The 25,385-nt window shown below is 50.8% G+C and overlaps 8 protein-coding genes across 9 annotated transcripts; 3 read left to right on the forward strand and 5 right to left on the reverse strand.

The window, feature by feature from the left end:
- Nucleotides 1–1,204: 1,204 nt before the first annotated feature.
- Nucleotides 1,205–2,792, reverse strand: FOXG_17307 (uncharacterized protein). The gene has a single exon (XM_018397312.1). The coding sequence runs from the start codon at nucleotides 2,532–2,534 to the stop codon at nucleotides 1,791–1,793; it is 744 nt and encodes a 247-aa protein (XP_018258270.1). The 5' UTR covers nucleotides 2,535–2,792; the 3' UTR covers nucleotides 1,205–1,790.
- A 1,079-nt stretch (nucleotides 2,793–3,871) lies between these two features.
- Nucleotides 3,872–4,009, forward strand: FOXG_22778 (uncharacterized protein; the record flags this gene model as incomplete). The annotated part of the gene is made up of 1 exon (XM_018403191.1): nucleotides 3,872–4,009. The coding sequence occupies one exon, from the start codon at nucleotides 3,872–3,874 to the stop codon at nucleotides 4,007–4,009; it is 138 nt and encodes a 45-aa protein (XP_018258271.1).
- Nucleotides 4,010–5,074: 1,065 nt separating this feature from the next.
- FOXG_22779 (uncharacterized protein) lies at nucleotides 5,075–5,660 on the forward strand. Its single transcript, XM_018403192.1, has 2 exons — nucleotides 5,075–5,131; nucleotides 5,196–5,660. Exon 2 carries the CDS (start codon nucleotides 5,206–5,208, stop codon nucleotides 5,488–5,490), a length of 285 nt encoding a protein of 94 aa, XP_018258272.1. The 5' UTR covers nucleotides 5,075–5,131; nucleotides 5,196–5,205; the 3' UTR covers nucleotides 5,491–5,660.
- Nucleotides 5,582–8,337, reverse strand: FOXG_17308 (uncharacterized protein). Of its 2 annotated transcripts, XM_018397314.1 has the most exons (2): nucleotides 7,478–8,337; nucleotides 6,458–7,336 (listed from the first exon to the last, which is right to left on the reverse strand). In XM_018397314.1, exons 1-2 carry the CDS (start codon nucleotides 8,264–8,266, stop codon nucleotides 6,884–6,886), a joined length of 1,242 nt encoding a protein of 413 aa, XP_018258274.1. In that variant the 5' UTR covers nucleotides 8,267–8,337; the 3' UTR covers nucleotides 6,458–6,883. The 2 variants fall into 2 exon arrangements, with proteins under 2 accessions (XP_018258273.1, XP_018258274.1); XM_018397313.1 differs by having other exon boundaries at nucleotides 5,582–8,337.
- A 2,963-nt stretch (nucleotides 8,338–11,300) lies between these two features.
- Nucleotides 11,301–13,781, forward strand: FOXG_17309 (uncharacterized protein). Its single transcript, XM_018397315.1, has 2 exons — nucleotides 11,301–13,247; nucleotides 13,304–13,781. Exon 1 carries the CDS (start codon nucleotides 11,648–11,650, stop codon nucleotides 12,068–12,070), a length of 423 nt encoding a protein of 140 aa, XP_018258275.1. The 5' UTR covers nucleotides 11,301–11,647; the 3' UTR covers nucleotides 12,071–13,247; nucleotides 13,304–13,781.
- A 1,174-nt stretch (nucleotides 13,782–14,955) lies between these two features.
- Nucleotides 14,956–15,231, reverse strand: FOXG_22780 (uncharacterized protein). Its single transcript, XM_018403193.1, has one exon. It carries the CDS (start codon nucleotides 15,174–15,176, stop codon nucleotides 14,967–14,969), a length of 210 nt encoding a protein of 69 aa, XP_018258276.1. The 5' UTR covers nucleotides 15,177–15,231; the 3' UTR covers nucleotides 14,956–14,966.
- Nucleotides 15,232–15,938: 707 nt separating this feature from the next.
- Nucleotides 15,939–16,046, reverse strand: FOXG_22781 (uncharacterized protein; the record flags this gene model as incomplete). The annotated part of the gene is made up of 1 exon (XM_018403194.1): nucleotides 15,939–16,046. The coding sequence occupies one exon, from the start codon at nucleotides 16,044–16,046 to the stop codon at nucleotides 15,939–15,941; it is 108 nt and encodes a 35-aa protein (XP_018258277.1).
- A 3,173-nt stretch (nucleotides 16,047–19,219) lies between these two features.
- On the reverse strand, nucleotides 19,220–20,097 carry FOXG_17310 (uncharacterized protein; the record flags this gene model as incomplete). Its single annotated transcript, XM_018397316.1, has 3 exons — nucleotides 19,220–19,484; nucleotides 19,544–19,771; nucleotides 19,946–20,097. The coding sequence occupies 3 exons, from the start codon at nucleotides 20,095–20,097 to the stop codon at nucleotides 19,220–19,222; spliced, it is 645 nt and encodes a 214-aa protein (XP_018258278.1).
- Between the last annotated feature and the right edge of the window lie 5,288 nt (nucleotides 20,098–25,385).

The following is a 25,385-nucleotide window of genomic DNA, read 5'->3' on the forward strand; positions in this document are numbered from 1 at the left end:
TTGATGATCATCTTTTGAACGGCGGCGGCACTGCAGGAGACCTGGATGTAGTGCTGCTCAGCTCGACGTGCGAGGCCACCATTCTGGAAAGAGCGACAAAGATGGGCGACATGGTTGCGGTCGAGGGGCCTGTTACTGCCGCGAGACCAGGAGAAGTCGAGGAGATGGATGGGTAGCTCAGCGACGGCAAGGCGGTAGGGCTCCGCCTGTTTCCTCAGGGAATCGACCTCGGTGAAGGTTTGTGGAGCAGGCTTTGGGGATTTGGCGGGCTTGGATGGTGACGGTGGTGGTGATGATGATGATGGGATGTCGTTGACGACGGGGGTAAGGGAGGGAGAAGTGGATGGATGATGGGGTTCATGAGAAGGGTGGATAGGTGTAGTTTTCCGGCGCTTGGAGGGCCGGGGATTCGTGTTAGATTTGGGAGGCAGAGGGCGACCAATTTTGATCATGGTGGTGGTGAGGATGATGAGGGCAGTGGATTGGTATATATTATGTATGATGTATATTTTATCGTTACTTTGTTCCCAAGTTAGGTGAGATGTGGGAAGGAATAGTTGAGGGGAGAGAAAGAGGATATGGATGAAAGTATGAGGAGTATTATTATATCGAATGGGAGACGGGAGAGGATACAGGGATCAGAAAGGCGACCAATCAAAGAAAGGTAGGAGACAAAGAAGGGAGGGCGAATGAAAAGTGCGGAGAGGGAAATAGAAGGTTAAAAGTTTAGAGGGAGGATGGGGCGCACGGACACTTAAACCTGGGATTGAGATATGAATTGGCAAAAGTTTTGGAGGATTGAGGGTGCACGGACACCTGAACCCAGGTTCAAAGAATGAATTGGCAAAAGTTTTGGGAAAGGTATGGTGCACGGACACCTAAACCTAGGTTTAGGCGGGTCTGGTGTAGAAAAAATGGCAAGTTTACTAGCAAGGTTATAAAAATGTAGAGACCTATAAGTAAAAAGGTCTAAATATTTATGACTTGTAACCCTAACCAGGACCCCTTCGGCGTGTTTTTTGACTACAATTAGCAGATTGTATAGAGTGTAATACTATGCGTTATTGAAGTATTATATCTCTTAATAGTAGATTCAATGCATATTAAGCTTAATTAATATAAAGAAGTTTTATTAATAGCTAGTAAGCTAGAATCTATAAAAGTGCTAGTTATAGAAATTTTAGTAAATTATATTTTCACCCAGCACTACTGCGCAATATAAACAACAATGGGGAAACGACTCGATGTCTCATCCCAAGCAACAAAATGCGATTGTCTTCGCACTTTTATGAAGTATCCAACTGTGGGTTGTTATCGGGATGATGAGTGAAGTTGCAAGGTACCTATGGAGCCATAGATCTCTCGGGATGATAGAAGTACTCACCAACGCATCTTAGCAACACGAACTCGTGGCGAACGACGCAGCGAATTGCCGTCGCCGCGTAAGATCGCGGCAGTGGCTTCTCAACTCCACAATAGTATTCTAGGCCCTATCGCACAACAAGTGACACTGTCACACAGACAGGAATGGATGGGCTGACAACGATCGGGCAGAAGATCCCTAGTGAATCAGGCAATGACCGGCTCTTGACTTTCTATCTAAAGGAGCGGATTAAGCTGAACTAAATACTTGATGGAGATACTGCTACCTTGCAGGCAGCGGCATAATGACTGGCTGTAGCCTGCCAGGCAGTGACATTGTTGTCTACTGTATGAGCGAGCGGCTTGATATTGACAGGCCCCGAAGAAAACGACAAGAGAAAAAGTCGACTAAAAGCCGTTCCTATAAACTATCCTTCCACATGGATGTACCTGTAGGGCTTCGCCGTGAATCGGCCGACCTTCCAGCCAACAGGGCGCTGATAAGCGACACAGCCGTATGTGCCACGGCACTCGAGCGTTTTGTACTTCTTCTTGGTGCTGTCGACCCACGAGTGGAACAGAGCGACGTGACCGGCAGCACCACCGGTGCCGGGGCCAAGAGTACCAACGAAGTCACCAGGCTGGAGGTCCTTCCAAGAGATTTCCTTGGCGATTTCCGGGAGTCTGACAGTGTTATAGCCTGGAGCAGTGGCGTGGAGAGCCATGGTGACGAAGCCTGAGCAATCGGTGCGGTAGCGGGTGCCTTCTGGGTCTGGGTAAGTGGCACTCATGGAGTATGGGACGTGGCGCGAGACCCAGTACTGAGCGCGGGAGATGATTTCCCTGCGGCTGATCTTGCCGTTCAGGGAGGAGCTGCCGCTGCCGCCGCCATGTCCGCAGTCCTTGGTGACCATGCCGGATGTGCCGGTTTTCACGTAGTAGTCCGCAACGTAGCAGCCATCAGAAGTTTTGTCCCAGAGAGAGTTGCCCAAAACGCCTTCGCCAGAAGTCTGACAGGTAAGTTTGACATCGTCACCCTTGTGGTAAGTCTTGACAACTTCGTAACCGGTTGAAGGACCCTCGCGGCAGTTGACATTGTTGCCGGTTATCGGGTATGCGCTGACCATGGGGACAGCTACAGTAAGGGATAGAGCAAGGAATGTAAGCTGCATGATGGCGGACAGACGGCAGTTGGGAGTATTTTGTGAATGTTATCTATGGCGTAATTCTTTCTGCGGCAGGTTGCTTGCAGGGGGTTGCTAGAGATTGCACTTTCTCTGGAGTGGCGGGTTTGTCGATGGGAAATTGAGAATAGGAACGATGAAGGTTGACAGATACCTTTATAGTTCTGACCATAGTGAATATCGAAACGGAGCTGGTGCCTACTCTTTTTCTGTAGTCTCACAATTTCCTTCAGGTGGTTGTGGGTGATCTCGGTGGGGCGAAGAGGTCTAACATTTGAAACTGCCGAAAAAAGGGTCTTGTGACAGACATTGCCAAGCCCCGACAATTGCGCCTACCTGCTCCAGGGATCCCATTCAAAGCTCTTCAGCGACGCAACACCAGTTGCCCTTCGTAACTAGGTCCCCTAGAAACATCAACTAACCACCATTTATTATGTTTTCTTAATTTAGATTACTGTCAGAATTTAGTTCTCGTGACCAAATTAAAGTGAACAGAGAGCTGAGCTTCAGTCCGAATAGGCATGTGATTGCCAACTCTGCGTCAAGAAACGAGGAATACGTAATTGCCGAACCAATCTTGTGCCTCCGGTCGATCGTTGCATGGTCCGAGCAAGGCGTTACCATAGGCACCTCTCCCATCCAAGGCTGCCGTTGATCATTGTTCTGGTACTGCCTGTTTGGGTTATCTGCAGGTCCTGGTGTCCCCGGCTAGCCCCTTCAGACCATCATCTGGATGAAATGCGAACACTTATGACCATGAGTTGGCGTTTACGACCGGCCGGATAACGAGGCTAGCGATGATATAGAATTCATTGGATATGGCTTGCATGGGGCTGCCTTCCTGAAGGCGGAACTCCCGAGGCGAACGGGGCGCGTTCTCGTCACTTGGTACTGCGGCGGAGAATTCAGGAACCGAAAGCAACTTCGGAGCCCCCTCCGTTCAGAAAGTGCTACACCCTCCGCACGCCTTCTGATCCTCGGACCGCCGCCAATAGATATTACGGTCGCGATGCTGGCCCCAGCAAAAGAGAGGATGCTCTGCTTCGCCATGGAGACCTTACAGCCAGCACGAGCGAGCAGACAACCATCGAGAAAAATGTGGCTTACGCTGCACTAGTCATGGGGATCTTCCGTAATACGACGGGTGGAATCTGCATGATGACACTCTCTGTCTCATCTGTGCCTTCCTTCCGACATTGCGCAAACATATGATTCTGACGAGTGCGAGCTACATGACGCAAATCCGTCGGCATGAGGCTTTGCGTTATCCCAAAAGGCTGAGTTGGCGCTCAACCACCAATCGGCTTGTTCCCCTCACGACGATCATGGCTCAGCCGCTGGCCGATATGAGCCATCAGCGCATAAGATTCGCGATTCCCGAAGCAGCAGACGGCGTATACATCGTATTGTCTCGGCATAAGAGCGCTACTGTCGATCACTGGGGCCCGTATTCAGCTCTGTAGCCTCACGCTGCTGTGGCCTTCTCGCATGACTCTCAATTTCCCGCCCAGCATCAATTCTTAACCTAGGCTCGCAAGAAACAACCTATTACAACGAAGCCCCCTCACTCCACTGCGTCGAGGGTTGAGACATTGATTCACTCAAAGCCGTTCGTGCTGACAATTCGGGCGCCACATTGTAATCCTGAGCCTCTTACCTCGTAGGCGTTGATATTCCAGTGCATGATAGCGCATAACCGGGCGGCCGAGCCACCGCCTTCCGAGGCATCGTGGGCGCTAGGCAACTGCACGATTGGCCCAGCGCGAAGAAGGCGTCTGGTTCATAGCTGATTGACTTCTGCCGTATTGGAGGCGACGGACTTGAATCCCCATGGAACTAGTCGTGGAGCTGTTCTTGGTGTAGCAAGCAGACAACTCAGAATCCAGCGCGCTACAATACGCTCTGGTGCTCTTTCACCCCGCAAAACCAGTCAGTTATAAGGCCAAGGCCAAGGTCAAGGGCGCCGACAGCCACGCTATCCATACCGTGCCTTGTCATCACTTGCACTGCTATATGATGGGAATGCGACTCGGCCAGGAGGTAAAGTACCTGGCGCTGATGCAGCACTCGAAAGAAAGAGAAGGGGGGGAGGCTGTTCCAGATAGAACTGCTACTCTGTTAGACTATATCCCGGTTCATGCGACTAAGACGGGGAGCATGTCGCCATTGATGACGAGACAGATCTTTCAATGTTCAAACAGGCTGCGTTAAGCCACCACAAGGCAAGCACGATGATCTCAGCGGCGCCCTCAGCCCCTGTATTCCTCGTGATAATGGAGGATACGTGCGCTACGCAGGAAAATGCGGTGCTGATTGGATCCTGGGAACAGCGTGGCACGGTCTGCCGCACGAAGCTGAACGCCCAACTAGTTAGACCGTCAGGAAACAACAGGCACGCCAGGCTAACTTCAAGTTGCCTTACCATCCATCAGATGATCAGACAAAGTTTTCAACGTCCACAGCATTTATTGGGTATATAAACACCGGCATCTCTCCGTCATGACTTGAAAAACCATCAACATTGTTCATCGACACCACTCCCAATCAACAGCAAACCCAACTTTGGCTTCATCTCAAACAACAGAGTATGAGCAGCCCCCCCATCCGCGTCCCTGCCATGCACATAGCCTGCTCACAGATTACTTCTAGATCCATCACAATGGTCAAGCCATCCTTCCTGGTCTATGCTCTGGCCGCCGTGGCCGGCGTCAAGGCCTGCAAGAAGACCTGCAAAACCACCGGCGAGAAGAACGGACGCTGCTACTACAAATGCAACGACGCCTGCCCCGATTTGGGACCGACAGCGGCCCGCAACGCATTTCTTGACGCCCTTGAGCAGGACTATGATTGCCGGAAATGGGGAGCCGCCGGGCTATCCTGCAAGAAGACCAAGGCCTTTGGTAGTTGCAGTATCCACTACTGGAAGTGCGGAGAAGATTGTTAGGCAAGCTGTAGGATGCGTCTCTGCGTCATGCATATCGTTAGGTGTTATGATCCAGAAAGATCAACCACGGTACGAAGGGGAAAAACGTCGGAGCTCGGAACGGAACAAACAGGCCCCGGTGGAAGTGGTTGTGTTCAGTATCAAGCCGCTCGCTCACAAAGTCAACAACACCACTCCCTAGCAGGCAACAAGTCTACCAGTAAACAGCAATGTCATTGCCTAGCAGGCTACAACCAGTCATTATACTCCTGCCTGCAAGGCAGCAGTATCTTCATCGTGTATTTAGTTCAGCTCAATTCCGTTCCTTTAGATAAAAAAATCAAGTGTCTTTCGTTGCCCGATTCACAGGGGATATTCTTCCCAATCGTCGTATAGTTATGCAAAATAATCATCAGTCACGGCAAATGTGATTGGATGTTGGCTTTGCAAGTCTGCCTTATCTCGCTCCCGCACTTGCATCAGAGCCTCGGAAAGTGCAGGGAGCTTTGACTATGAATTTAGAGCTGACGATCATTCGAACGTTCTCTGATGGAAGGATGATTAGGACTGCGCACACCCTTGCGGATCACCAAGGTACTCCAAATTTGAGCACAGACGTCACGAGATACTAATGGGCTAGGCTATCTAGGTCGTGGAGACTGCATACGCATTACGGCCGGAGTCCAAAAGATCATTTGGCACTGCTGTAGGTCTTGAATTACTGCCTCCAAACTAGCAGCATACAATCAAGGGACATGCATACTGACTCCTTCCAGCATCCTCTCGCGGCCGAGGTTCTCGAGCAGCTGGATGGTTCAAGGATTATATCGACGACCGAAGTGTCAGCGGTATGGAGAGCTTCATATTGCTCAAAGGTATCACCGGATGGGCCAAAGCTGGCGGCGAGTTTGTAGAGTAGATTGATGAGTACGACGCAGCTGTCTGGGAGAGCAAGTAGATCTATGCAGGCATGACCGAGACTTTGGTGGTGAGAGAGCAATGAACCATGGCAGCTTAGAGACCTTCACACTGGCAGCATTGCGACTGGCTGGATAGGCAGCGTGGTTGACCAAAATACATGCCACAGACTTTGTAGTCCACGAAATTTAATTACTAATGAACCTTAAGAAGAGTGAATTATGTATCACCAATACAATCAGGACATTGCGTTCGGGTGAGGACTAATAGTTGTTGGAGCAAGAATAACTCTCAGAATCAGAACGGCGACTGCTGGCAGCACCGAAATAGCTGGAAATAGTGGCCATGGTGAAGCTGGCGAGTGGACTGTTCAGACACGTCTGCCACAGTAGAAGGACTGCTGAAGTCGGCGATTGTCATCTGAATTGGATTAGAGTAGGTAAAGGTAGCGGTAGAGGCATAATTCAATCGACGACCTCAGAAGCATTTTTTGATTCTAGTCTTCAATCCCCATGTTACCGTGCTCCTCGTAGTGTTCCTTCCCTATTGGCCAGTCACCTCCATCGATTGTGTCAGATGCAGGTAGGCCACTCAGAGGCAGCAACGTTATATCCACTTCGTTCGATAGCTCAGTCGACTCGCCCCCAGCAGTAACCGTGAGATCCCACTTTAACCGATGGCTGTGCTTGATGTTGTAGGTTTCGAAGCTGGGATACAGTTGACCCGTGTAGCTCGAGAACGGTCGGTGGCCAAGAGGGGTTGCGGAGGTGATCCTGAGCTGCAGTAGCGCGCCAATATCGAGGGGCTCCGCCTTTTCGCCAGAGGGCAGGACGATGGGTGCCCCAAGCTGCGCAATGGCGGACTCCAGCTCGAATCCAACCCTGCGCGTCTCATCCGCGGTATGCGACCTAAGCGTTCCGGGGCATATCATTTCCGTTGAGGCCTTGATCTCGAAGGTCATTGACGTCAGAGTCACGGTATGTAGGGCATCCCGGATTGTATCGGTGGTTTGGGCTTGGTTGGGTATGACGAGGGCTCGAAAGGGGATGGGGTTGGGATTCTCGAGTTGCAGGACGCTGGGACAATCTACCTGGAGGGAGAAAGCGAACTGAGGGACCTTGGATGATCCGAAGAACTTCTGGGTCCGCTGTTGGAGTGATAGGCCCGCGGTTTCCAATCCTGGGATGAAGCGATGGGTACTTAGGCGACATAGGAACGAGTGTCGGCTAAGGTCGAAATCGGTTATCATATCTGGCGTCGATGGTGGTGTTATATTGACAGGAAGGGTGGCCGTGTCTATGTTTGTGGGGCCTGCAGCCGCCTCGACATGCAGTTGTGCTTCGAGGAAGTACTCGACGTAACACTGGTAGGTCGTCGCCATCCAAATACCCGAAGCATAGAAGACGGGAGGCATCGAATGGGTCGCGACGTCCTGTGGGCCGAGCGGCAGGTAACTGTACTTCTGTTCATTTCCGGTAGCTACCGTAGAAGGGTCGAGCCTCGAGGGAACCGTGACGGCGAACGGCCACTCCTTCACAGCCCCACCAGGAGGGATATGGATGGGGCCGTCGAACAGCTGCTGCCGATTCTGGTCTGGGCCGAAAAAGTTGAACCGGCCTCGGTAGATGCTAGTTCCCGCCTTCCCCCTGCTCACCGTCTTCTTAGACTTGGATCTACCATGCACCTGGATGGCCAGCCACGCTCGGGCAGCGACGACAGGAGCATTCCGAACGACGCGGCCGGTTATAGTGTTCCCTGCTTGATATGTCCTTTGCTCCCCGTCGAGCAGGATCTCCAGGAACGGAGTTCCCTTGGAGACGGTGCGTGGCATCTTCGATTGGGTGTCCCAAGGTCTAAGGTATTGTGTTGCTGTGGGCATATGAATTGGAAGGAAGAAATGGCTCTAAACAGCATTGTCTGGGAGAGGAGCTGCGGAAGCCGAGTTTTTCTATTTGCAGCACCTCGAATACGAGGCCATGCTTCTTGTGGGGAGGGTCGGCTTTTGGGGCGGATAAGAATGGAGCGAGTACCAATTGGGACTACCTCTTCAAGCGGGTTGAGCTTCTTTCTTTTGGCATGAATGATCAGCCGGACGCCCCATTCTGCCGCTTGTGATCGCCCTCCTGCATGTCGGCAAGTGGGTATTTTATCACTACGTATCGATTGCCGATCGCTGTTTGCTTGGTCTGCCAAATGCGTCCAGCTGGATGTCTGGACGCCGTAAGGCTGATTCCGCTGATCGACCCAGTGACCAGCCGCACCTTGGAGGCTTGTAATTAGATATGGATGGAACTCTCCGACTGGACCCAGCCTACGCACATCCCATCACGATTCTCCCAGAATGGGTCAACAATTACTTGACCACATCGTGACGCGGCATCTATTCTGGCGAGAGCATATTCCTAGCGTCAGCGGCGCTCATGCCTCCTGAAAATAGCCCAACGTGGACAGGCCCATCCCAGTCCCGGCATCCGAGTCCATACCATTGCCTTTGTGCAGTGGAGGACGAGTGGCTAGAAAGTGTTGTTTCGGACGACCAAGTCCAGCAACCATATCTCAGCCCTTCACATGACCCAAAACATAGCACAGTAGCACGCCGGTCACTTGAATGTAAACGTCAAAAATGATTTATACATCAAGACTGACGCAACAATTGCGACCCGTTGACGGCATAGTGAGGTAGGGTTAGGAACTGAGACGAAATGGGAAGGCGATTAGCAAGGCGCGACTCTACCTTCTCCATGTGCCCACATGCACACGCCGGAGATATCACATTCAAGGGAGCAATTACTCAGTACACCCTACCGCCCAGCGCGTCCGTGCGAGGCCACTTGCCGACCGCTGAATGTCGAGTGCCTGGCTAAATTGCCTTAATCTAGCAACCTCCGATCTAATTGCCTGTTCTCTACGTGTAGGCTTTGAGAATCGTCAGCGTGTCTTGCGCCCTATGCTAAAGAGCTGCTGACAGTATTATCTTTTCTCCCATGCATCTCCTCCAAGGCCGATTCTGTCTCCTTCATCCGAATGAGCAGGTCGACTTGGTCGACCGTAAAGGTTGTGCCTATGGAATACTTAGAGGAACCCCGACCAGGAAAACAGAATGAGGAGAAACTTTGAGCGTGCAGGGTAGAAGGACACAACGCCACCTTTGATGAGGAGGTAATGCTGCACATTTTTTCGCCCGGTCGATGAATGGCAAATTCCGTTTCTGCCACCCCCCCCCCCCCCCCCCCCTGCTCCAGCGATCCTTGTCGCGCGGGACGTAACGGACGCCGATTTGCGAAGTGCGCTGTTGGTGATCAAGCCCTTCGAGCTCTCCACTCCGCCAATAGATCACACCCTATAGAAGAATTTTGGCGCTAAGATGTCAGAACAACTTCGTTTGCCTTCTGTGAATGGTTCTAACCCTCGACTAATAGATGCACTGCAACCCCATGTAGCGTTAATCCTTCTTCCGCCTTGGCCCTTCCCGCCGCTAGCTCGCCGATGGTCCGAGCGGCGCCGCCTTAAAACGGATCAACCAGGGGCGCACGGGAGAACCTGGACCGAAAGAGTTTGTTAGCTTCCAAATTGTGGGCCAGCAATAAGGAAATGTTTAGCGATCCTTATGTATACTCTGAATTTATTAATGCTATCGGCATCGGAGAGCCTTATATGTCGAACCTGGTTGGCCGTTGCAAAAGCTTAGGTCAAATTTTGGACCCGATTTGTAGGTATTAGAAGCAAGTACTTCAACTTCAAGAGTCGGCCGTCAAGACATGAACCGTATAACTGGCGCTGCTGTTTAAACTCGATGTTCCACGGTCAGTAGCTCTCCTCGAACGGCAGCCAATAATATGGGACGGTACCTGGGGGGGACAATGTGGGCGTACTACGTTGCGAAAACGCGTCCTAGGCAATTCGATAAGGATTGTTTATATCTCTCAACCACGGAAGTTCCCAGGTAGGTATCTCTGTAAGGAGGTCTACACAGGGATTGCAGAAATTAAGATCAGCCTTTAAGAACCATAACAGCCCTAACGGTAATTTAAATCATACCTTAAGGCTTATGCTTTCAGTACCGGCACAGGTAAGGCTAGCTGTCCTAACGGATTGGGGTCAGCTTTGGGCGGGAACTGGGGATCTAGGAATTTGGGCTGGGTGGAGATCGGGAGGACTGGGTAAAGCCGAGGAGTCAGTTTCCACCTCCCCGTTCAGGATCGAGACCTGGCCAGACGAAGCTAAGGACCTCGACGACCTGCTGATTTCTCCCACATTTTGAAGATACTCCGTAGAGAAATACGCGTTTAAATGCGAATTGTCGCGCGGTTGTGGCCTTGTGCACTACTGCTTATCATACACACTATCAATTTATTTAATTAAAAAAAAAATTTATTAAAGAATAACTTTTTTTGAGAAGGATAGAGAGAAGAGAGTAACAAAAAGGTGGTAGGGTTTGTTTGGGGTTCTGCAACCTGTAGGATCGATGTGCGCCACTTTGCTCTTTCGAGAGAAGCTCACTGCGCGGGGCGCCGCGTTGATGCAGAGCGACAGGCTTGTGGATGAGATCTTTCGGCACCTGACTTCCAGACGAGACATATGCCCTGGCCCGCAGTCTAGCGTACGATCCGCTACGCAGCCCAAACTTTTCATTGCGAGTGCGATCGTCGGCTTGGGGGAGAAGTTCGGGGATCCTGCTTGAAGGCCCTGTTGACAGGCTCCATTCCACACGTCTCCATATCGCAAGCCCCTCCGCCGTACACAAGGCACGTCTCATCCACGTGTTGAGCCGCATTGAGCAGCAGTTTCCTCCATCAGAGTCCGCAACGCCTGGACTCATCGGGAAGGGCCTGGACCGTGCCCAGAGACTAGAACCTCGACCCCATTATTGTTACCTCCCATCTCCGTCTCTTTTTGGAGCAGCCCAAATACTCCCAGCATACGGAACCACCGATAAAACTGGACAGACGCAACGACGTCGCACTTCATTCAAGATACGCTTTTGGCTGGTGCTGTTTGTTGCTCGTTCACCCACGCCGTCCTCACACCAATCGTAATATAAGCCCGGTATTCTCCCCGCCACCTTTGGCCGTCCCCCACTGCAACTGAACCTGGGTGAGTTTGCAACTTCTACCACAGTGATTGAACGACTCTGGCGTCAGGGTCTCATGTCCTTCAACCACCATACCCCGCCCCCTTTGTCCAACACAGCCGTCGGCAGCACGCCATCCACTGCCGACGACTCCGGTGAGCAATCCTGCCGTCGCCGGCACTGCCACTCATGTTTCTTCAGCCCGACCGCTCCGCCCGCCGATTCTGCTCTCGACAGCCATTCCAGCGCCCGCAAACACTGCCAACTGGAAGGCGCCGGCCAATTTTCCTCGTCACAAGACCGACAAGCCTCGCCCGCACGTTTGCGGCACCTGCCAGCGCTCCTTCGCCCGATTGGGACATCTTAAGCGACACAAGCTCACGCACACCAAGGAGAAAACATTCCAGTGTCCGGAATGCACACGATGCTTTCCACGCCGCGATCTGTTGCTGCGTCACCAGCAGAAGCTGCACCAGACCTCGATCCCGTCGCCACGTCCCGGCAGCCGTCGCGACTCTGCCACCAGTGTCGCCCCCGGCCAGAGGCGAGCTCGGAAGAATAGCTTCGCAGGACCTAACCCAGCTGCATCCAATGCGCTTGCCAGTTCTATGAGCCCGTTGAGGCCGTGGGCAAACACAATCACCCATGCTGACGACAGCGCGGTGCAGATGATTGCTGCGAAGGCCTCTGTCGCTCCAGACATCCCCCCACCCATACCCATAGCCAACACCCGAGTCTGGCAGGTTCGCCCATTCACAACTCGGACCAAGTCTTTGGTGGCATATCACCATGCATAGGACAGCGAGGGGTGCAGCACGGGCTACCCAAGCTGGAGACGCGCACCTTGGATGGCCCCGAATTCAGCAACGTCCTGCGGTCAGCGCCGCCGATAGCCGCCTTCAACGCCGACTTGTACTTTGAGGGCCTGCTCTTCGGGCCGGGCTCGACGATAAACTCTAATGCCCTCCATTACAATGATCCGCCGCAATCGATGGCCTTGGAACAGGCCGCACTGTTTGCGCCGTCCCGGAATGTGATGCCCTTGGGCCAAACGCACGATAGTTTTGAATGGTTGACTGGATTCAAGCATCAGATGCCCTTTCTCAAGAACGAAAACGTGGCAGACGGATCTAGCCCGTCCGCCTTCAGCACGACAAGCCAGAGCGGGATAAGCGATGTTATGCTGGATGGTTCCAGCCAGCCTCTCAAAAGATCGACGACCCTTACTTCTCTGCGTCTCCATCTTCGCAGGTCATTGACCCGGTCCGTCGTCAGCTCCTTGTCTTCAACACCCTCCCGAAGACGCCTTCCTTCCTCCACGGTTGAAGCCACGGTGTCTCGGCGGTAACCACTAGAGATGCCACGCAGAGTGCCATTGTGAACACCTGAGGAAGATCAATGTAGCCAAGAGAAATGGACAAAACAACTGACAAGAAGGAAATTGGCACTTGCTCAGACATGTTTCTGTTGAGAAAGCATGGCCGCCTCTTGCTTCATCTTCTTTGGTATTCGCCTTTCCCTCACCCGATATAGGAGGGCATCCTTCAACACTCCGTTTTATATCCTGATAATAGATATCCACCTACGCTGGGACATCTCACGAGCACGCTGTCGATCTACCGTGTTGGGACGCGGCACTTGCATCTCATTACGTTGCCCAAGCAAAAGCCAAATGATCGTCCCCGTAGGCGGCGCGGGCCGAACCCCACGAGATCCACCTCGACTCGGCGTGCATCGGCCCGTTGCGTCTCCCCCACTCGAATCACTCTGCAGTCCGGGTTCTAGCCACGTCGGTGTACCCTGTCGCCCCTCTGTCGTGTGCTATGAGATTAACGCCCCATATAGAATCCTAGCTCTTGACTTCGTGTGAGGGACTGTGCGATTGTCTTGATCATCTCGCGGTTCCCCTCTGTTTCCAGCCTGGGTAGGATTGTGTCACGGAGCACGGACGGAAATTGACTGTGTACTGATGCATTATGTTAACGGGGTCCTTCAATTCTTTTAATGTGTAACCAGTGCGGATATTCGTAGCTTAGGTATCTTTTGTATGGATCTGTCCTTACTGTTGATGCAATACACAGCGACATCAAGTCGCAGAATAGGGTGGAGGACAGATTAATTGGCTCTGCAGGCAGGTTTCTGGTGGCTCATTCCTTGGGCGCCGCCTCACTCAAGGCTGATTTGTGACCTAGCGCCATCATGTGGGCTGCGGAATGAAGCCGTCTCGCCTCTGCCTGCAGCTGTCACGTAGCCTGCGAATAATTTTATCATAAATTAGAGTGCGCTGATAACCGCGGGTAAGAGGGAATTATCTCAAGGGAGTTGAAATGTACGGAGTACCGTATTGACTCAATGCTTTGGGATCGCCTGTGGGCCCTTTGACCCCTGTAAATGCTCACCCATTGGATTAACGGCCAGTCACTACGACGCGTCTATTATTCTTAGGGCTCTCTGAGCCTTAATTATGGAATAGCTAATTGGGCATAGCAGATTTGAAGCTAGCAAGGGTAGAAAGACCCGCGAGGCGATCCCGATGTATTGAGTCAATACGGGACTATCGAGTGTGTCACTAGGCTCCTAGACAATTAAACTCTTGCCGCCCTTGCACTTCGCCTCAAGTTCCCAGATGGCAGCCGAGTTCAAGCCTTGTCTCCGTAAATGGTGGGATGGAGCCCGGTGTCGATCGGGGCTCAGCCGCCCATGCCTAGCAGTTCGCCCCTGTCGGCACAGAATCCACCCCAATTATTTCGCAGCCTGATTATGATAGCCGGGTCATGGGTGCTGTAGGTGGCGGGAAGGGAGACTCCCTTCTGAGCAGCTCAGGGCATGCAGAGAATATGATTTCGTATCGCTCTTGGCCGCCGTTAATCGCAGTGGGAGAGAATATCGAGACCGAAAATGTAAGCAACACATAGCGCGTAGGGCGCCTTCCCATTGTCACGCTGATCACCTCGTGGGTTGCTTTCTTCTGCAGATTCACCTTCACCCAACTACGCCAAATACAGGTAATATGGCGCAGATTGAAGTATCGTGTGGATGTGGATACCCATGGCGCCCCTCGCGTTGAGATACCAGCGCGAGCGACAAAGAAAACGATGCCAAGAAGAAGCAAAGTCGGGGACGTCGATCATACTCGGTGTGTCTGACAGAGCTGAGCTGCACCGATCGTCTCCCGCGGTTTGGTGATCGGCGGTGATGAGGCTTAGTGTATTATTGATTGTCAGCAGCCAAAGCAGCCCTTTTGGACAATCTCTGCATCGGCGCCCACCCTATTCGAGGGACGGGGAATGTGCTACTTCGTCGATCGAGCGCCCGGAGTCAGCCTGCTCAGGGTTGTTTGCCTATTACAATTCACTACGAGAGGTCATAGCAAGGATCCAGGGTGCATGGTGCAGGGCTGAATGTGAGCATGGCACAAAGGCGCGACTGCGGCTTCTTCGACCCACCTCCGCAAGCCCCACCGCCATTTCGAGACAGTAAATTACGTTAGAAACTTGCTTGGTTGTCACTACTTTTTGGCTGAGACATATTGAATGGCCTGAACAGCTGACTGTGGCCTGGGCTTGGGTGTCTTGGCTGCCGTCGCTGTTCTTTGATGCCTGGCGAATCTGCCCTCCAGTGTCCTGCCATCAAAGAGGGCCGAAGGCTCATTGGCCCATTGCTGCATGATCCTCAAACCTACGGCAATGCTAAAGCAACCATACACTTTGCCAACCATATTGCCTTTGTCGGTTTGTCCAGCTGAGGTGGCTAGCTGCAAGTTTGCAGGGGCATCTCATCAACAGCCGTACGTTCGAAGGAGGCCCGAGCGTTGATCCTTGACCAATTGACCTTCTTTATGTTTCAAGAGATATAATCTGCCGTAGCATTGGGTCCGGGAAGGGGAAGTGATTCCGTCGTTACTGCCTGATGGATCTTGGCATTGTAGATCAGACCAATGCTCAGTGGGGCTCTAATCGCAACAGCGTGTCCGCGATTACAGTATGCAATTCCGCGTATTCCTTGAACGCGTGCTGCTGCTTCGAGGCGCGAAGACCGGTTCTCACGCGCGTGCGTTTTTTGTCTCTTTCTGGACGAACCGGAGTACTTGTACGTACATTCAGCTGCTCAGTATGGTTACCTTCGCCGTCTTTGTTTGGAGGAGCCGATTGGCCACGACAGACGCAGGCCAGCTGTCCTGACCCCGGAGGCTCCACAGTGCTGGTGACCTGCTGCTTCACGCCATCGATTACCACTCTTCTCACTGGCCAGCGCCCTTTTGTGACGTCTACCCTAGCTAAAGGCCAGGGGTGTATAAACAAGAACTTGATGGGGAAATCTGTCAAGCTGCAACCTCCAGGGGGACCATGTATGGCAAGCCCACCCTGATGGAACACCCGGGCGGGGGGTGGCTCAGCCTGCTTCTTCCCCACCATACCGGCGATGATATCAGAAAGGGGCCGGGGGAAAAGCTTCCACCCTTTCCCGATCGAAAACGCAATTAAGATTTGACTTCGAGAGCACCGAAGGAGTATAGTCCCGCGATGGTGAGACGACCGGCTGAGTCGGCTGAGGAAGTGAAGGCATCGCAAAGTGAGTGGATTCGCATGTTTGAGGTTATTATAGTCTAGTTAATAATAGTACAGGGACGGTCATCAGTGGGCTTTCACCATTGTTCATTGGCTGCCGAACACGCCTTGCTTGGTTGCTGTCGCCAGCCACAGGACTTACATGACGTACCCGATTCTCCAATGATTTTAGGAGGATGGCTTCTCTTGCATCCCTTGGATGGCGAAGCAGAGATCTTGGATTGGAACTAGGCGGCAAATTCCGAACGGGCTGCACTAATTTGTTTGGGATAAGAACATGGCTGCGAGGTCTTTCGCCGTGCATCCTGGAACAGATCTTAATTCTTCGGCCTTAAAAATTATTTTAGGTCCCCCGTGCCTGATATTTCCGTTCAGCTTGGAGGCTCTTCATGAATAGTACCTTTCAGAATGAGACTTTGTGGTTCTTGATATTTGCAGTACTAGCTCCTACATCACAACTAACGTGGCCAAGAAGCCAGTACACCAACGCCTTCCCGTATTATTTTTGACCCCGATGCTAAATGGCTGAGGACCAAGTTTACGTTGGACCTTAAATTAATTGGTGTACGTTACGCGGAGCGTTTTGAAGATCCCTCCCTGTTTCCAATAATTGACCATAAAGCAGTGGCAGCGCTCATCATAAATCAACTCAATCAATCAATCACCCCAATCAAATCAATCAACTTAGTCAATTCCTTGCCTTAGTCAAATCAATTCCAGTGATTTGTAAGTTGACATGATTTGATAAAGTTGATATATGCCATGCTGCATCTGAACTGCCCAAAAAGATTAAACCTGGACGTGCCCTCCGCCCAGTCCTACCCTGTACAAGATGGCCACAGATAGGCGATACTTCTTAGCCCTATATGAAGCCGTAGCCTCGTTGGTACCTGCTATCGCCGCCTAACGCACACCAACCCTCGGCAGGATGACGCGCTCCCTCTGCACCCTACCGCGGCGCGTCAATTTCGCTGTCAACAAGACATGGCACCAGCGACAGGATGTCAGACTTGCCACCACCCTCTATACCAACATATCCCATATACTGACTTGCACAGAGCCCATCGGATCACCCCAGCGAGTCAATCAAGCCCCAGCGACGATAGCGCGATCGATCTCCAGTCCCATGCAACCCCAAACGACCACGGCTTGACCAGAGCATAACAGCGCTGACTTCAATTCAAGTAAGTCAAGTTCGGGGGTGTAACTTGATTACTTGAAATAAAATCGTCCGTGAACTTACTTAACTTGAATTGAATTGATATACTTGAATTGAAAGCGCTGACCTGAGGCCAGGATGAAGCTATTGGTACTCTCACGCCTCCCCTCCATCCCAGCCCATCAGGTCCCCACCAAAGCTGACGACCTCGCCCACAGTGATCGCTTGATGGCCTAGCCAATTCCGTAGGCACTGTATTTCCTCTATTATCTCGGGGCTTAAGCTGTGCCTTTGCGAGCTTATTGTCAACTTTGTGACACTAAACGTCCGCTCAGGATCGACAGACATAGCAGGAATTGCCAGGATGTCGAGGGCAAACTTGCTCAAACGTGGATATTCTTCTTGGTGTTCCTTCCACCATAGAATGGGGTTCAAGTTCTCTCGCCGGACTGGCCCTTGCCTCATATAAACTCCAAGCTCATCTTCTTCCTCCATCATGTACCGATCGTAGCTCTGCATCCACTGGTCGAATTGGCTGGGCTCGTCTTGCCGCACCGCTTTTCCTATCATGGTTCTCGCTGCCTCAGACTGCTCCTTACGGAGATACTGTTGTTCAAAGAATTCCCGGACACTGTTCTTAGCATCCCGTAGCCACATTAGTTGCTCGTGGCTAGTCCAGTTAGCCTCAAGCCAAGACACGTTCCAGCGCGGGTGTAGAATAACGGCAGCCGGGTAAAGTGGCGATTGGCCAAGTAGACTGTAATACTCGTCAAGTTTTGACCAACAGTTATTGATAGAGATTTGTATGCATCGTCGGTGGTCATCATCAAGACTCTCAGCTTGCGAGAATGCACCGGTATATTCGTCTCGAGTGTGCTGTGGCAAGTGTTTCTCGCGTCCGCGACCTTGATCAGCTCGTGGAGGACTACATCCTGCGAAAGTCTTAGTAAAATAGACATAAGAAGAGCGAATATGAACTGGAAAGCTGTACTCGTGGTTGCCGAGGCTCTGGCAATCTGTAGCTCATCAGCAGTGCCATCCGGGGGCGAGAATATCAGCTTTTGCTCCTCGAAGAAGTTGAGCAAATATTCCATTCCGATCATCACTTCCCACAAGGCGCCGTAACGGCCTTCTTTAGCCCAGCCCTGGCACCTCATGGTGATCTCGTAGAGTGGTTTTAGTAGACTCTGTATCTCCGCCAAGAGAAGCCAGTCCTGCTGTGAAAGATGATCTTGGACAGGCACCCGTTGTCGGGGCTCTGCTGCCTTCGTGTCGAGATATGTGATGAAATGGTCAATCTGCTCTCGTTTTCGAATTGCACGCTGGATCATCATAAACGTCGAATTCCATCTGGTTTCATTGTTCTGCATCAGTTCGAGATCGATGGTAGCTCGGTCCTCCTCAAAGAGGTGATAATCGTCTTCATCGCGCTGGCTGCATGCCAGAGATTTCATCAACTCTCGCCGTTGCGGAGAAGCCCTGACGAACCGGACGATGTTATGCAGCTTGCCCACTGCTCCCCGTTTCCGCCAAAGTCGAAGCTCACGCTCTTCAACTTGGAAAGCCGCCTCGGTGAAGGCTTCTCGCTCAAACGAGTCAGGATCTTCCCCCCAGAGGAACGCTCGAGCTGCAAGGTTGACAATATGCCCAAAGCACCGTGTTCGATTGTTTCTAATATTCTCCTCGGCCATCGCAGGAGAAAGTTGACGATAGAGGCTCGCCAAGCATGTGTCATTGGACGAGACATTATCGCAGACACCCGCGCCAATCCGATCTCGTATCCCGTACTCGCCGAAGATGTCATATGCTGTCGTTGCTTGGTTATCTCCGGAATGAGCTCCCCACACACGGCGCAGGGCAAGAAGTCGCGATTGGACTTGATAGGAGGCGTCGAGATAGTGAGCGTGGAGGCCAAGGAAAGCGTACCGGTTTGGAGAAGTCCACATGTCAAAGCAAAAGCTAATCTTTGTGACTGCCTTCTCCAATTGACACGATATTGCTCCCTTCTTCACCTCGAATAATTTCCGCATGGTATCACGCACCGACTGCCGGCTCCACGGCACCTCTTTCGCCAATGACGCATCGTGTAAGTCGAGCATTCGTCGCAAGTACGGGATTCGACGGCGCCGTGAAAGGAAGATTGGCAGTAACGATCCAGCCGACCGTCAGCTCCTTCGCTTTATTAACATTCGATCTTGCAGTAGGAAGCTCCAGGCAGCGCCGTTTCGAAGGGGGCTGACTGTCAGCGCGAGACGAATCTTCGTACGCATTGCCGTCCGCCTCAGTGATCATATGTGACCTATATCCAGTAAGGCGCTGAAAAGGAATAAATGTCGGACTCATACGCATGTCATATACCTTCGGAGATGTTCAATTGGCGACGTGGTGTTTGTCGCGACGAACAACGAGCTCTTCCCGCGTTCATCACATTTCGAGCAAGCCCAGTAGGTCTGCAACGTGCGCAAATCAGGGCTGACTTCCGTGAGGAAGAATCCGTAGGCTTGAATCCAGCTCCGCCGGCCTTTGCGATTCTTGTTGGCAATATACTCCTCTGGTATATGTTGGAAAATCCGGGATCCCCCTTCCCTTCAGGATTCAGACTGTTAGTCTGAAAGTCCTAGATTTAAAGTTCAAAGTCCTAGATACAATTATCTAGAGATATAAACCCGAGAATAACTCTCAACTCAATAAGAAAAAACCAAGTTTCATAAAATATATTTTCACCCAGCACTACTGCGCAATATAAACAACAGTATATACCTCTTGCAGCCGATCTGAACCGTTGGGAGGTCAGCAAGAGTCGTTCTCCCAGATTCAGCCTTGATGGACGCAGCGTCAAGCTGCTGTTTCAGTGATTTGCGCTGACTGCTAATGCCCAGGAGCGTTTCTAGCGACTGCTGTTGTGCTGTCATAGCGGATCATTGGCGAACCGCGGATCGTGGATGCTTCTCATACAGACTTGGGTTCTGAGTCAGTTGCGACACGTCTCGAACACGCAGGCGAACAAAACAATAAATCCGCGACACCCCTACCGTGTCCCTTGATTATCATTGGTGCAATCAGCTCGGGGTCACATTCCGGACCACATCAAATTCATTACCCTACACCTTGGGCCCGACGAACCCCGAAGGGCCTCGTCACTCCCAGGACCGTCGCACAGGAAAACCCATAAAATACAGTATTTCAAGTAAATCAAGTAAATCAAGTTTGAGGCATTATGAACTTACTTACTTGAAATATATAGGGCCGTCAACTTACTTGACTTACTTGAAATACTTGACTTGATACTTGAATTGAGGTCAGCGCTGGAGCATAATACCAAAGGCAAAGGTCAAAGCTGTACAAGAACTTAGTGTTGGGTTCGTCATTGACAGTGACGTGCCCTTCACAATATTCGAGCACAAGTTTCTAAAGGAGCTCTTCTATCAGTTCGACCATGAACTAGCACTCCAAATTCCTTGGAGTAGCAGTTCTATTACCAGAGAGCTACAGAAGATCTTCGAGTCTAAGGCGGATATCATCAAAGCGGAGCTAGGCAGCGCCCTAACAAAAATACACATCAGCTTTGATCTCTGGACATCACCGAACCGTCTTGCGATAATGGCAGTTTTTGCACACTTCATCGACAAATTCGGGAACCAACAATCCAGGCTGCCCGATCTACGCCGTCAGCTAGGTATCCACAGTGGTGAGAATCTTGCCGAGACATTGTTCGAAATCGTTCAACTGTGGGATATCCGAGGACAGGTTGGCACGGTCATTTCTGATAACGTGACTACGAACGATACCTGTCTCTCTTACTTCTACCGGCAGCTCGACCCTTCGATCCGGCCGGCTGATATCAAGGCCCGTCGCATGCGTTGCTACGGCCACGTTCTTAACCTTGTTGCCCGCGCGTTTCTTTTCGGTAAAGACGCCGAATCTTTCGAGCTAGAGTCTGATATCAACGGCATGAGAGGTCTTCAGGAGCAAGATCTTCGCCATTGGCGTTCGAAGGGCCCAATTGGGAAGCTGCACAATATCGTCAAGTTCATCAGATCCTCACCTCAGCGCAGCGAATATTTCACGCGCATCGCTCACGAGCAGGAGGACGAAAGGTACCATCTTTGCGAGGAATCAACCGCCGAGCTTGAGGTCATCTTGAACAATGAGACGCGGTGGATTTCTACTTATATGATGATAGAGAGGGCTTTGCGGAAGCAGACTGACATCAGGGCCTACATCTTTGCACTCGAAGGCGAGAAAGACGAAGAAAAACGTATCCCTGCTGATGACATCTTATCCAACGAGGATTGGCGCGTGCTTGGTGAGGTCAACGAGATACTTACGCCTTTATATCATTAGACAATGCGAACCCAAGGCTGGGGTAAATGCGACAGCCATGGGCGCCTGTGGGAAGTTCTGGTAGGGATGGAATACCTGCTCGAGCATTTTGAAGACTGGAAAGGCTTCTACAATGAGTTTAGGACCGAAACAAGAAGGGCGACGAATCTAAATGATCCCGAACTAATTGGAAGAGCGTCTGCGCCTCTGAGGGGGACTAACATCCGGTCGGCCCGTTCCCGCCGTCGCCCTGCTCGCTTCGATGGGGAAGAGGTCTATGTATCCCAACAGCGAAGTCAAGCGCCAACTTTCACGGTAGCTGCCTTGCCGGAGCATTCTCAGGCTGAGTATGCGGCGCTTGACAAGCCACTGGCGTCTAAGGTTTCCCAGAAGAGCTCATTACCAGCAGACCACCGAGCATATATTCGGGCATCGATCAACAACGGCTGGAAGAAGCTGGATGAATACTACAGCAAGCTCGGAGAATCTCCCTTGTTTGCGGCAGCAGTCATCCTTCATCCGAGATTCGCAAGAGCCAATCCAATGGTGGAGGGACCACAAGCCTTCATTCCCGGTGCTAAGCAGCTTTGCCTTGGATGTCTTTGCCATTCCGGCTATGGCAACCGACTGCGAGAGGCAGTTCAGCCTAGCCAAGCTGATACTAACATCGCAAAGGCTCGCAATGGGCGCCGACACGCTGGAGCGAGTTCATTGTCTGAGGAACTGGGTCCGACACGGCGGGGTAAAGCTGGGCAGTTGGGTCGGTAATTGAGGCTTTGGATCCGGCGTAATACCTTCACATACTCAATATATAGGCCTCCCATACAATTGATTGAGACGAGCCAATCAAATCAAACAAATCAACTTTGGACCGAAGCCCCATCAAACAAATCAACTTTTACCTCAAAGTTGATTTGATTGATTTATGATGAGCGCTGGCTTACACCCCTTGAGGAGGCCTGGGTCTGGGATATTTCCAGGCTGCACAGCACCAGCCAGTGCTAAAAGAGTGCCTAGCCCGAGTAGCTGCATTTTCATGGTGGTAGAAAACCGTATTTTACTATTTCACTGTCAGACTGATATATTTAACTGGCTGTCTATACGTACGCGTGCTATAAGTTGCTTTGATATCGTTAGAAAATACGTAAAGGTGATTAGGCTCTTTGATTTAGGTGAAGAAGGCGGGTTTGAAGAAGTGGCTCTAAGGTTTTTATAACCACTAAGAGGGTTAGATCACATGTCTCAGCACGGATGATATTCGAAATGTAAAGCGGGGACGTGAACTCAAATGGTACCCCCCAATTGGATCATTACATAGTAGAGCCTTCGCACGACCTAACCGTCCAGCAGTTGCTTGCGACCCTTCAGATCTGGCCTCTAGGCTTTTACCTGAGCAGTTTGCATCAGGCAGTGTCCATAACAATGATGACACGATACATTAAGAGCTGTGAGAAGCGGAAGTTGCCATACCTCTTCACAAGTTCCCTGCATGCAGGACGCCAGAGACGGAGATCGGCGGGAGATCGGCATATATACAGTGCTAGTAACTTGCAGTTGTGGCTGCATATTTACGTCAGGTAATTGCAGACGCGCTGTTGCGATCAGAGTCCCATTTAGCAATGGTCTGATCGACAATGCCAAGATCCATCAGGCTGTAAAGACGGAATCACCTCCCTTCCCCGGACCCTATCCCACATCAGATTATATCGCTTGAAACATAAAGAAGGTCATTTGGTCAACAATCAACGCTCGGGCCTCCTTTAAATATGACAATTAGTGCAATGCCCCTGCAAACTTGCAGCTAGCCACCTCAGCTTGACAAAGGCAGTGTGCAATACGGCTAATAAAATGCATAACTGCTTTGGCATTATTGAAGGGTTATGTTTTAGGTAGCAATGGTTTAATGTTATTTATATAATGTAAGTTAAGGAAATGCCGGATCCTGCCGGTTTTATCTACCTTATCAGACGCCATATGTAAAGCAACTTATCGGTATTTATTATAAGGAGAGAGAAGAAGTTTAGTTACATCTAATACATATAATGCAGCAGGAGGTTTTCTTCTTTAGAGGCAAATCAGTAATACAGATTCTCTGGTTAGGACTTAGTGATCTCTGCAGAGCGGGCTGGTATGCCTAATAATGACCTCATGCTGATATAGTAGACAGATAAGCCTATCACCTCACAACCGAGGAACGCACAACAGCCAATGATTGCCCATTCGCTTCCATTTTACCGACTTGCTAGCCTGCATTGTTTGTTTGTCGCAAGTTTCACTGCACGCCTGGATGCCCTGTGCACCAGTTTAGGCGGTCGGCTGCCCGCTATTATGCCCCTGTGTACGGACTAGCATGTGTCTAAGTCTGCCTTGCTTACCCCATCAAACGGGCTGTTGTGGCTGCAGCCGGTCAGGCTGACCGCTTCTAAGCCTTCGGCAGGGTTTGCATTAAAACAGAAAACGTCAATAGACTGAAGTTATTTTCTCTTTCCCCTAGGGGCTTTAGAAACTGCCCAAACCAATCGGTAATATAAAGGGTTAGGCCGGCTAGCTCTATCGCGCTATACACTACCTCCCTTTATATCTATCTTTTTATCTCTTTTTAACCCTTTTTATTTTTCACTTTTTCTAGCTATTTTCCTATTTTCTTTTATTATTTCTTAATTATCTCTCTTAGAAAAATCTCCTCTCCTATTAAACTTTCTTTTTCTACTACTAGTTGTTTTTTTGCCAATTACCTTTACCTCTTTCAATGAATTCCTCTCTCACTTGACTCTTTCTTTACCCCTGTCGACGCTATGTCGCTTACCCCGCATAGTATGCTGCCTGATAAAGCAAAAAAGGGTTACCCCCCGAAGACTGTTGAGGCTTATACTTCAACATTGCCGCTGGTACTTCCCCCAGCCCCACAGGGGTCTCTGCTTTGACTGAAAAAGGCTTTCTACCTCACCCCACTCTGGTCCCTCTCTCTGGCCAATCACAGCCTTATATATCGACAGGGGCTTCCTCTTTTACTGAAAATGGGAAGGACAATAAGGATGTAGCAATACACACCGGTCCGCCACGGCACTTGACGTTCTTGTTTTGCCCTCTTGGCTACATCGCCACCCTTCTTCCAATCATTTACCCAACCATGTTCTTCTCGGTGATGCTTCTGTATGCCCTGTATTGTTCCTATGACATACGGGCACGCATTGCATGCTATCCCGTCGTCCCTTGGTGGTGCGATAAATGGAATCGGCTTGGTTGTCGGCGGCGGGAATGGAAATGCCTGTAATCCGGCCTGGTCTTGGATAATACCGGGAATGGCTTGGACCTGCTGGATGATTACCTGCCTCTCTGCTGTTGGCATGCTATGCCGTACCCTTAAATGGCTATCTGCCTCCTTGGCTATATATGCAAACTGGCAATTCTTGCAAATAATAATGGGAAACTCGGGCAAATGAACAAATGGCTCCATCTTGGGGCTGGTATTATCTCTTGGTTCTATGTCTCGGATGGTCTTGGTTGTAATATGAATCGTGGGGTCTAATGGCTTCTCTTTGTTATGATACTGTATACTATGGAATTGTTTATCTTAATTTGCTTTTTTTCGTTGCCTGGTGCTCTTAAACCTTAACTATGACTGTTATTCCCATTTAATAACCTAACGCCTGCTCCTCCTACAATGGATGACTATGACCTGCCAAATCTCACCAATCATAATGCTTGCGCCCCTGGTCACTTTCAACCACATCAAAAAAAACGGCGAAACTTCGAATATATCGCTTGGCCGTAATTCGGGTTTAAATCAATTAATACTTTGGGAAAATACTCTCCTTAAACTTACCTTTTAATTAATACTAATTTTATTTATTTTACATACTAAAATGTCTATGAA

Source organism: Fusarium oxysporum, chromosome 3 (genome assembly GCF_000149955.1).
Source record: "Fusarium oxysporum f. sp. lycopersici 4287 chromosome 3, whole genome shotgun sequence".
Classification (NCBI taxonomy): domain Eukaryota; kingdom Fungi; phylum Ascomycota; class Sordariomycetes; order Hypocreales; family Nectriaceae; genus Fusarium; species Fusarium oxysporum.